The sequence below is a fragment of the Myotis davidii genome, unplaced genomic scaffold, assembly GCF_000327345.1.
Source record: "Myotis davidii unplaced genomic scaffold, ASM32734v1 scaffold1334, whole genome shotgun sequence".
NCBI classification, from domain to species: Eukaryota; Metazoa; Chordata; class Mammalia; order Chiroptera; family Vespertilionidae; genus Myotis; species Myotis davidii.
Genome location: NW_006285046.1, coordinates 128,627 through 139,922, shown reverse-complemented (window position 1 = coordinate 139,922; position 11,296 = coordinate 128,627). Strand labels below are relative to the sequence as shown.

The 11,296-nt window shown below is 56.4% G+C and overlaps 1 protein-coding gene across 1 annotated transcript; it reads left to right on the top strand.

The window, feature by feature from the left end:
- The first annotated feature begins 405 nt into the window (after positions 1–405).
- Positions 406–8,242, top strand: ZNF205 (zinc finger protein 205). Its single transcript, XM_006755417.2, has 7 exons — positions 406–518; positions 1,175–1,309; positions 3,731–3,944; positions 4,241–4,332; positions 4,689–4,809; positions 6,706–6,804; positions 7,026–8,242. The coding sequence occupies exons 2-7, from the start codon at positions 1,253–1,255 to the stop codon at positions 8,063–8,065; spliced, it is 1,623 nt and encodes a 540-aa protein (XP_006755480.1). The 5' UTR covers positions 406–518; positions 1,175–1,252; the 3' UTR covers positions 8,066–8,242.
- The last annotated feature ends 3,054 nt before the right edge of the window (positions 8,243–11,296 follow it).

Sequence of the window (11,296 nt, the reverse complement as noted above, 5' to 3'; positions counted from 1 at the left end):
GGGGGACCCGGAGGACCTGCTGACCAGCCTGGGGGCCGTAAATAAAATCCAGGGGGCATCTTTATAGAGACACCACAGACCTTCAGAAGTCCTCAAGGGTGCTGAAAAGGACCGTCTACCCTCCACCCAGCGAAGTGCCCGTCCTCCTGCGAGAACAGCTGCAATGTTCTCTCTGAGATGCCAAATGTCAAACTCCTCCCATAAAATGCATTTTCCCATATTTGCACCCCCGCTTGGGGGGGCCTCACGAGTAATACCTGCCCGGGAAAGTGGTTGTGAGCTGCCAGTGCGGATTGGGAGTGACCTTTGGAGCAAGAGCAAGTACAGCTGGCTGGGCTCGGGACCCTAAGCCCGGAACCCTCAAAGCCAGGAACCCTCTAGGACGGCAGCTACGCGGGGAACGGGATCTGGGAAGGACTTCCTGTTGTCCTTAATCCCAGTCTCCACCGGGCTCCCCTTCCCTGGTGCTGGCTGCCGACAACTTTCCTGGGGGAGGACCCCCCTTCCCACTGTTCAAGGTGCCCCATTCGCCTCCACCTCAGTGAGGGTGGGGGGCTGGGGGCGGGGACCTGAATTCAAAGACCGGTGCGGGCGGCCAGCTGGCCCGGGGGGTCGGGGTCAGAGGTGCAAGGCTTGGAGAGAAGGGGTCCCGGGCCCAGCTTGGGGAAGGGGAAGGACAGGAAGGACATTCTCTGTCCACTCCCAAGCCCAGGCGGGTCATTGCAGCTGCAGGGAGGGCTGCCGAGAGCGGGCAGCTCACTCTCTGGATCCCAGGCAGGGCTGAGTCAGGGAGTTCAGGGTGTATGTGTGTCCTGGGCCAGAGAGACGCCAGCGCCTGGATTCCTCCGCTGAGCTGGCTGTGGTGTTTGGGGCCCACGCAGCACCTGTTTTGCAGGTTCTCTGCAGACCTTTCAGCTTCCGATGACAGGAGATACAGATTCCTCCTCAGCCCTGCTTTGCCTGCGCGGATGGGCTCTTGTTTAGTGACAAACGGGACAGTACAAAATAGCACGCTGTAGAAGCGAGGAGCCAGAGAACAGGGAGGCCGTTGGACGGCATCAAGGAGGCTTTATTTTTTATTGAAAACAGGGATGCATCTGGCCCTACATGGGGTTTGGGGGGGCACTTCAGAGGTGTCCAGGAGACATTGCCTGACTTCCTTCTGCTCTTCCAGGCTCCTGGCCAGAAGCTGGAGGGGGCCTGGCCAACAGAGGAGAAACGACTCAGTTGTGCTTTCTTGCTGTGAGATAGAATGTCTGCCGATCGTGGAGGCATCCGGACTACCCCGGACAAAGAGAAAGCCCAAGAGGTATGGACCGGGCGCCAGGTGAGGGGGGTGTGCTCTGGAAGGAACTGGAGCTGGATGGTATCTTCGCAGGAGGGTATCTGGACCAATGGAAGGGTTAGACTCACTGGGTGCAGAGCTGGTGGGTGGGGGTGTGGGAGTATTAAAAAGAAGAAGGTATGATGAGAAATACTTTACACCTGGGAATTGACTTCTGCGGAGCTGCATTGCTTTGCCATAGTCAGAGGACCAAAGGGCACGTTGTGAGGTAGCAGTTAGGCTGTGTAGGGACCCTACTGAGGAGGACCCTCTGAACAGAACCCAGAGCACACAGAGAAGCCTCAATACCGCCCCCCCCTCCCGCACTGTCCTTGGCCTGGGACCCCTTCTCCTCTCTCTGGGTATGAGCACCTAGGCCTTCCTGTACCGTGTGTGTGTGTGTGTGTGTGTGTGTGTGTGTGTGTGTGTGTGTGTGTGTAATTACAACCTGTAGGGAGAGTGACCAGGCTTGGAATCAGAGGAATATGAGTCAGTCACAGGCAGGTGTGTGACCTTGGGCAAGTCCCCTGGCCTCTGGAAACCAGGTGTGTGACCTATAAAATGTGGATCATGTGCCTGTTGTTCCCATCTGTCTCACCCAGGTGCTTAGGAGGCTCCGATAATGGGCACAAGAGTCCTCTGTAAGCAGTTCATCGGCCTATAGGAGGTCATTTTTGTAACACACAATACAAGAACACCCTCAGTGACTGGAACCTAGTCAGAGAGACCTCTTTCCCCTCACCTAGTAGTACAAATACAAATCCAGTACTAGTTCTGTTTTTCCTACCATAGAAGCACAAAGAGTTGTTACCCGTGTTCGGTTCCCATTCCACAATGCCTTTGTAACACCAAAGGGCCTCACACATCCATGACATTCTCTGCTGATGTTGGGTTCTGTCAGCTCACACAGTTGAGTAATAATTATAGTAACTGTTTTACGTTTATCTAGAACTTTCTGGGCAGCTCTTGCTCACCCGTTATCTGTGCAGGCGGCAGAGCAGCTGAGTCTTGGAGGCTGCCTCACCCATGTGGCTCTCAGGCACCCTGACTCCTGGCCTGGGGTTTTTTCCTGTGCGACTCTAAGACAGATGGAAGTCGGGGGGAGTGGGGATGGCTCTGCATGAGTTCCCAGCAGAAGGCTGGCTAGTCCCTGTGCTGTTGAGGGCAATGAGGCTTCACCTGGGGCCTCCAAGTGTAAGGGAAGTAACTTAACAGACTCTGGAGGTTTGGGTGGAGGTGGTGCCTGCTCGGGTGAATGGCTAGCGAGGAATGGCTCCAGATTTGAGCCCCAGTCACCTAACTAAAGCCTGCTCCTCACTCTCCCAGAGTGACTGGAACCTAGTCAGAGAGACCTATATCCCCTCACCTAGTAGTACAAATACAAATCCAGATTTGAGCCCCCGTCACAAATCCAGAGGACTGGGGCTAAGGCTGGTGTGATGAATTGTGGACAAATTGGGTCCCACTGTGTGGGGCGGGGTGGTGCTGAAGGGGGTGAGCTGAGAGGAGTTCTGTGAAACCAAGATGGGCATCAGGCCTCAGCACACTTAGTGGCACCCTTGGGCTTTTTTTCTCCAAACCAACCAACTCCCAACTATTGTGACCAAATTGAGTCAGGCAGAAACAGCCCAAGGCCACATGATGCCTCCCTGTCACCTTTAAGACATGGTGGCCCTAGGGTGACTTGGGAGTCAGATACACTTGAGTTCAAATCCTGGCTGAGTCACTCACCAGCTCCATGATCCTGGGCCATGGATCTCTGAGCCTGGGTACATTCGTGTCCTAGGGTTGCCGTAACAAAGGACCACAAACTTGGTGGCTTAAAACAACCAGAATTTATTCTCTCGGTTCTGGAGGCCAGAAACCCAAAATCAAGGTGTTGCCAGGGCTTCCTCCCAAGGCTCTAGGGGACAATCCTTTCTGCCTCATCTGTTCTGGGGGCTCCGGCTGTCCCTTGACTGTGACAGCATCACTCCAACCTTTGCTTCTGTCTTCACATGGCCTCCCATATTTCAGTGTCCTCTTTTTATAAGGACACCACTCATTAGATTTTTCAACCTACTGCACTTGGTTTCCTCATATATTAAAAATAATAATCCACACAGCTGTTAGAGGTGCAAGGCTTGAGTGGAAACAGGCAGCCGTCCTGTGGGCACTTGGCCAGCTTGCGCCTAGCAGGGCCTTGGTAAGCCTGCCTTCCTTCCCTTGCGGCGAGCAGGAGGTGCACAGGTCCCTGGGGATGGGAAAAGGAAGCAAGGCCCATCCTTCAAGCCGTGTCTTGTGGTTGGTTGTGCATTCGGCCACACGAGGTGCCTGCCCTTGCAGGGACCCCTCGGTGTGGAGGACGTGGTGCTTGGCCGTGTCTCCCCGTCTCCACCCCAGTGCTGATGGGGCTGCCATTCCTAGGTTCCAGGTCCTGGGCATCCTTGTCAAGAAATGCTTTCTGAGTCAAAGGAGATGGTGCCTTTGGGAGCCGCTCAGGAGTCCGCCTACATTAAGACAGAGCTGCAAGAACCACACCCTGAGGAGGCGTCGCAGGAGGACAAGGCTCAAGGAGCGTGGAGCTGGGGGCACCTAAGCCAGGTCTCTAAGGAGAAAGCTCCTTTTTTGCCTGGAGGAGGTGAGGAGAGGGGTGTGAAGAGAAGTGCTTTCCTGGGCAGCAGCTGTGAGGAGAGATGGAGGCTCGCAGCCCAGGTGGGGAGGGGAAGAGGCCCTGCCATGGTCAGGAGAGATGCCTGGATGTCTGCTCACTTGCCTCTTGGAGGCCATCCTGGCACAGCCTCAGAGCCTACTGACCTCTTCGTGGGTGGGCTCAGCGGTGGGGTTTGAGGCAGCTGTGGGTGTGCCAGAGGCATGAGCCCCCTTGGGGAGCAGCAGGATGAGGTGGCCTCTCTGAGGACCTCTCTCCTCTCTCAGCCCTCCCCTCCCCCCAGATCCCTGTGCTTTCCCATGAGGGGCGGACCAGAGACCGCCAGATGGCTGCGGCGCTCCTCACTGCCTGGTCCCAGGTGAGTGCGCCTGTCCAAGGCGGGAGGGACAGCACCTCTGACTGCATGGTTCTCCAGGTCTCAGCGCCGGACCCGAGGGTGGGTGCTGGAGGGAAATGTGCTGGAGATCCCGAGCTTTGGCTGTGGGGTCGGAAAGAAGGCCTTGGGTTTTGTTCCTGTCTTCTGTGTACACAACCGCCTTATTCTTGCCCCCCTCCCACCCCCCAAAAAAATCCTTGGGCAGCTCCTGCTTCCCCCTCAGACCTGGACAGCAGGTGGGGAGTTGGGAATCTCATCTTGGCCTCATCTTGGCACTGTCAGGCCCCCTCCGCCATGCCTTGTCACGTCCTGCAGAGAAGGCATTTGTGTTGTTTCAGATGCCAGTCACCTTTGAGGACGTGGCTCTGTACCTCTCCCGGGAGGAGTGGGGGCAGCTGGACCACTCGCAGCAGAGTTTCTACCGGGATGTCCTGCAGAAGCGAAATGGGCTGGCCTTGGGTAAGGGCTGGCACTTGTGCTGGGGCGACCACTCCCTGAGGCCCTGCATGTCAGAGTGGGGTCTGTCCCACCGTCACTCCCAGCTTTCCAAGGCTTAAACCTTCTCACAGTTCACGTAGACAGTGTTGTTATGTAGAAACTTCCTAGTGATGGACATGCTCCATGTATGGGCTGAGATGGTAGCCATGAGCCAGATGTGGCCGTTGAGCACTAGAAATGTGGTTAGAGCAACTGGGTGGGTACTTAATTTTATTTCATTTTAATCAGCTCAATTTTTAACTGAAATAGCTATATGTGGCTAGTTGGCTGCTGGACTACACAGTGCTTACCTACAGATTCTGCTTCTCTTTAGTTCTTCTGTGGTGCTTATTCCTGTAGTTTCACCCTCCTCTTTTTCTTTCTTTTTTTTTTAATGTATTTTTATTGATTTCAGAGAGGAAGGGAGAGGGGAGAAAGAGATAGAAACATCAGTGATGAGAATCATTGATCTGCTGCCTCCTGCACGCCCCCTCCTGAGGATTGAGCGCATACCTAGGCATGTGTGCTGATCAGGAATCTAACTGTGACCTCCTGGTTCATAGGTTGACACTCATCCACTGAGCCACACCAGCCGGCACCCTCCTCTTTCTTGAAGCCAGGCTTTAGAAGTGTCTGAGCAGAAAACTTGGCTCTGGGGTCAGGGCTGCACGCCTGCAGGAGGGGGGACATTGTGCCAGTTAATCTCCAGACTCGTAGACTCATGCCCAAGGGGCATGTCCTCTTCTCAGAGGGGCCGTGGCTCTCTCTGTTTTTCTCACTGTAAGTAGTTAAGTCCCAGGGCTGTACTCCTCACTTTCAGACTCTAGGGTTTTTTTGGCAGATTGTTATGAGATCTTACGGAAAACTCAGTGTGTTCATTCATTTTTTAAAAAATGTATATTTTTTATTTCAAAGAGGAAGGAAGAGGGAGAGAGAGAATCATTGGTCCGCTGCCTCCTGCACACCCCACACTGGAGATCAAGCCCACAACCTGGGCATATGGCCTGACCAGGAATCAAACCTTGACCTCCTGGTTCATAGGTCTATGCTCAACCACTGAGCCACGCAGGCTGGGCTCTCCGTTCATTCATTAAGTGAGTATGTCTATCAACACACACCTGCTAGTCCAAGTGGAGCTGGGGGCTTGGTAATGGCCTCCTTTGACTTCAGTGGTGAGCCGAGATCCCTACGGTCCCTGATGGGCCCCAAAATCACAGCCACCCTGCTCACTCCTTTAATTGTTAGCACAAGGCCCAGATCAGCAGGTCTGGGCAAGTCCTGAAGATCAGAGGGAAGCTAGTGCCATGTGGGGCCCCATGACAGGTCTCACGAATGACCTAAATTACCCACTTTGTCCAACACATTCCCTTCCTTCCCGGGAGCGTGGATCAGGGTATGGAGGCCAGGCCCTCTGATCTCTGACTGACTTGACCAGGATTCTTGGCCTTTACCAAGGACTTGCCAAGTGGACGTCTGGTCCCTGACTTCTGGGTGGTCAGTGTCTCTGGCCTTCTTGTCCCCGGCACTCCCCCAGGAGCCCTTTTCTGCTGATGGTCTTGGAAAGGTGTAGGTGCAGGGTTGGGAGACTGGTTTCCAACAAGGCTGGGCCCATTGCTGTGGCGGTGTGAGGAAGCGGGTTGCTGGCAGCTGACCTGGCCCGGTTCCTCTCCCTTTACTTCTGGTGCTCGTTCAGGGAGACAAGGAGGAGTCCTTACTCAACCCTGAAAAAACTGTGTCTAGGGGTGACCCTAGAGAGGGTGGACACTGACCCCAAGCAGTCTCTGAGCTCGTGTGGTATTACCTGGTGTTTCCAGCGTTGCACCCATTCCCCTTTGCCCGGGAAGTCTGTGACTGAGCACTGCATCTCTTTTTGGGCAGGGTTTCCCTTCAGCAGAACTTTCTGGGCCTCCCAGGTGCAGGGCAAGGGCGAGGCCTCAAGTTCGTGCCGGCAGATGGGAGATGAAGAGGAGAAGAGAGGTGCGTCCAGAGGTGATGGATGGGCAGTGGGTTGTCAGTGACACTCCCAGGTGCCCTTTGTGGGTGCAGGCCCTGTTTCCTGTGGGGTGCAGCCTCCCCTCCTCTGCACAGGGTGGCCATCGTCCCCAGGCCCCCCTCGGGTCCTTGCGCTTTTCTCCATCTCTGGAATTCCCTTGGGTCCCTCACAAGAGCCTCTCTCTGGTTGGAAACCCTTTCTCCAGGAGCGGTGGAGGTGAGGAAGGAGGACCCGGCCTCATCCCCGGCAGTCCCTGGGCATGTGAAGTCCTCTAGGACCAGGGCAGGGAGAGCCCAGGATGTCCTACCGTGTGGATGGCAGGTAGCCAGCAGCCAGAGAACGGGGCCAGCCAAAGGCGAGGGGCAGCTGGGACCCCCGGAGGAGAGACAGCTGGACCCAGCCCTGTCCGACACTGACCTCCTAGAGAAGCCCAGCGAGGGGGAGACAGGCGCCCCCGAAAGCAGCGAGGAGGGCTCGGCCCCCGATGGTGACACCAGCAAGAAGACCTACAAATGCGAGCAGTGCGGCAAGGGCTTCAACTGGCACTCCCACCTGGTGACGCACCGACGCACGCACACGGGCGAGAAACCCTACGCCTGCACGGACTGCGGCAAGCGCTTCGGCCGCAGCTCACACCTCATCCAGCACCAGATCATCCACACCGGCGAGAAGCCCTACACCTGCCCCTCCTGCTGGAAGAGCTTCAGCCACCACTCCACGCTGATCCAGCACCAGCGCATCCACACGGGCGAGAAGCCCTACGTGTGCGACCGCTGCGCCAAGCGCTTCACCCGCCGTTCGGACCTGGTCACTCACCAGGGCACGCACACGGGCGCCAAGCCCCACAAGTGTCCCGTCTGCAGCAAGTGCTTCACACAGAGCTCGGCCCTGGTCACCCACCAGCGCACCCACACGGGGGTCAAGCCCTACCCGTGTCCCGAGTGCGGCAAGTGCTTCAGCCAGCGCTCCAACCTCATCGCGCACAACCGCACGCACACGGGGGAGAAGCCCTACCACTGCCTCGACTGCGGCAAGAGCTTCAGCCACAGCTCGCACCTCACGGCCCACCAGCGCACCCACCGCGGGGTCCGGCCCTACTCCTGCCCCCTCTGCGGCAAGAGCTTCAGCAGGCGCTCCAACCTGCACCGGCATGAAAAGATCCACACCACGGGCCCCAAGGCCCTGGCCATGTTGATGCTGGGGGCTGCAGGCGCTCTGGCGGCACCCCCACCTGCTCCCACCTAGGAGGCCTGGAGGGAGGCGCCAGGCCCCAGGAGGAACAGGGCAGCTGCAGTGGCAGTGAGAAGGGTAGCGGGAAGGGAGTTGGGAGGTGCTGGCACGGGGGTGGGACATGGCAACACTGGGAGGATCTACATTGAAGAGCAGGCAGGCTAGTTGCAAATTAAAGGACTTGGAATTCAAGCCACAGCCTATTACTGTCTTGGGGTGGGGTGGTGGGGGTGGGGAAAGTTGGGGATGCTGGTGGCTGCCCCCAGACTTGGGTTGGGCCCTATCCAAATGGTCAGGACCATACAACTCCAGGCAAAGGAGGTTTTAAGACCTGAAACCAACCAGCCACTGCTGGAATAGTGGACCCCTGGTGGGCCCCCTACTGCTGCCATCACCTTCATCCCATGGGCCTTGCCTACTGAGCCCTGACCCCCCTGGGCCCGCGGGGAGCCAGGAGCGGGCCAGGGCCAGCTTGTGAACTCATACTTATTGTCTCCGGCCTGCCCTGTCTCCTGTCGCAGGTACCAGGGCCAAGTTTTGTGGCTGGACATTTTCCATCTGCTTCCACTGGGGTCTAGTGGTAATTCAGTACGAAATCCTCACTCACCAGGGACTACTGTCCCTCCTCGTTCCTTCTGGGGCGGCTGCCAGTTCCTGCTACTTCTCCCCTCCTTGGCCTCTTCACACATGTCCTTTATAATCTGCCCTACTCACCTATGCCTGGTTATTTTACTCCTGGCCTTCTAGTTTTTTACTTCTGTTGTTTGTTTCCCATTCTTTACTGTCTTTCCTGGTAGGGGCGGGCTCAGCCTGCTTCTTATCCAGGATTTGCAGCTTGGCTTCCAAGATAACATGCAGTTCTGATCTTGATGTCTGCATCAGGGAGGCCATGGAGACCCCACAGGTCTCTGGAGCATGGAGCCAGCAGGGTGGCTGCAGCCCTGGTTGGCTCCCAGCTCCTGAGGGATGGCGACTGGGGAAAGTAGTAATAGCTGCCAGTTGTTGAGCAGCTGCCCTGCCAGGCATGAGACCAAATGCCATATATGTCACCTCTGCTTCACAACACAGGAGAGTGGGTTTTATCCAAGTTTCTTTAACTTATTTTCTTTTTATTGATTTCAGAGAAAAAGAGAGAAACATCAATGATGAGAGAGAATCGATTGGCTGTCTCCTGTACGTCCCACACCGGGGATCAAGCCTACAACCCAGGCATGTGCCCCCAACTGGAATCGAACCTGGGACCTTTCAGTCCGCAGGCTGACACTCTATCCACTGAGCCAAACCAGCTAGAGCTTATCCCAGTTTTATAGATGAGGAAATGGAGGCGGGAGAAAAGGCTAACTTTCCCAAAGCCATACAACTAGAGAGCTGAAAGCTGGGATTCAGGGCCAGGGATTTTACCAAGTGAAGAATACCCCTACTTCCATGCACCCCAACCGCTATTCACTAATGCATGGTATTATGAGGCAGGGCTGTCTAAAAAGAGTAAGAGAGTGGACTTGACCTTCTGGGGTGCTGGACTCAGCTGGAGATGGGGGAGGGAGGAGCATATGACCATTGGGATGCCAGAAAGCTGCTGACTAGTGGGAGCTCAGGCAGGACTGGGAGGCCTCAGTGGGATCTAGGGTTAGTTGCCGGCAGGACTGGTGAGAAAGAAAGCAGTTACCTCCCTTCAGCTTGCCTTCATGGCTCCAGTCACAGCCAGAAATGGGATTCCTCTGCTTCGCTCAGTGTGGGGCTGACGGGGCTCACGCACATAAAGCAGGCTTGCAGTCCCGGGTGCTTGTTTTCCAATGAAGGAGACAGAAGTGAGAAGGCGGCTTAAAAGGACACTGAGAGCTGTCATCACCTGGCACGAGCTTAGCACAGAATATGCACTTGCACGGTGGCTATTTGCTTGCTTGGGCTGCACGGCCAGGGTGTCAGGACTTGAACCACTCGGAGGCCTGTTGAGTGAGTCAAGGAATCATTTAAAGGTTTCACTCTGGCCGGTGAAGCTCAGAGACCGCAGCATCCATGAGAAACTGTCTTCCCTTTTCCTAGCATAAGGCAGAGACGTGATTCCAAGATCCCCCTGGCTCTCTCCTTCCCTTCCCAGATGTCCATCTGCAGATCACCGTTCTGGCACAGGCCAGGCAAGAGCATTTTAAGAGTGGAACTTGGCAGTTTGGGAACTATGTGCAAGAGCAGCTAAGAGTGAGGAGGTAGCTGGGGCATCCTAGCAGGGCCTGGAATGTCAGGGTGAAGGGTGTTGGCGGTTTGGTGAGTTAGGGAGTGCCACCGAGAGGTAGCGGCTGGGGGTGGGGGACACCAGGGTCTTGGTAGCTCTGGGTAGCTTCCCACTCCCTCCTTGCTGCTCACACCTGAGATCCAGCTTCAGGGCGCTACAGACCCCACCCTGGTTAGGTTACCCACGATTGACCGACACCTGCGCCTTCAGGAGGGCGAAAGCGAGGGGAGGGCATTTCCTCTGGGCTCGCCACCCTCTTCCTGGGCGGCCGCAGGCTCAGCACAGGTCCTGGGGGGAGCGCAGCCCTCCCGGTGCGTGGTCCACGGCCTCAGCACCATGTTGGGGTGCGGGAACCCGCCGGGGTCCCCGGGAGCCGACCACCAAGGTTCTCACCTCCCGGAGGACTGGCTCTGGAAGGCCCCGCCTCTCCTGCCTTTAGCCAATCAAGTGTGTAGGCGAAGGGAGAGGCGGGCACCAGGGAAACCGGCCAATCACGGCTGACGTTCTCGAGAGCGGACCGTTTTTTGTTGTCGTTGCTGTTTTGTCCACGCCCCCAAGCCACAGAGGGTTGCTAGGGCAACTGCCGCCACGCTCTGGATTTCATTTTTGTTTCTCCATCCTCACCTAAGAATATTTTTTTCCAATTATTTTTAGAGAGAGTGGAAGGGAGGGAGGGAGGGAAGGAGAGAGAAAAAGAGAGAGAGAGGAACATCGATGGAGAGAGACACATGGATTGGTTGCCTCCCGCACATGCCCCAGGACAGGAGGAACCTGCAACCCTTGACCGGGAATCAAACCCAGGACTCTCCGATGTGCGGACTGAGGCTCCGACCACTGAGCCCACGGCTAGGGCCCGACGCTCTCGATTTTGAAACTTGCCCCTTTCCCTTTAGTCCAGCGTCGGTTGCAAAAGGAACCAACGACTGAGGGCTGGACTCCTGGTGTCGTCGCCAGCCCCAGAGCCCCCAGAGCCGGCCTTGGGCCTACCACAGAGATGCCAAGCCTCCCGTCCTAGA

Bases quoted from the DNA above. Each gene is read 5' to 3' on its own strand.
- ZNF205 (XM_006755417.2), top strand. From the start codon at position 1,253: ATGTCTGCCGATCGTGGAGGCATCCGGACTACCCCGGACAAAGAGAAA. The intron at 3,945-4,240 runs GTGAGGAGAGGG...CTCCTCTCTCAG, and splicing joins TCCTTTTTTGCCTGGAGGAG to CCCTCCCCTCCCCCCAGATC. The intron at 4,333-4,688 runs GTGAGTGCGCCT...GTGTTGTTTCAG, and splicing joins TCCTCACTGCCTGGTCCCAG to ATGCCAGTCACCTTTGAGGA.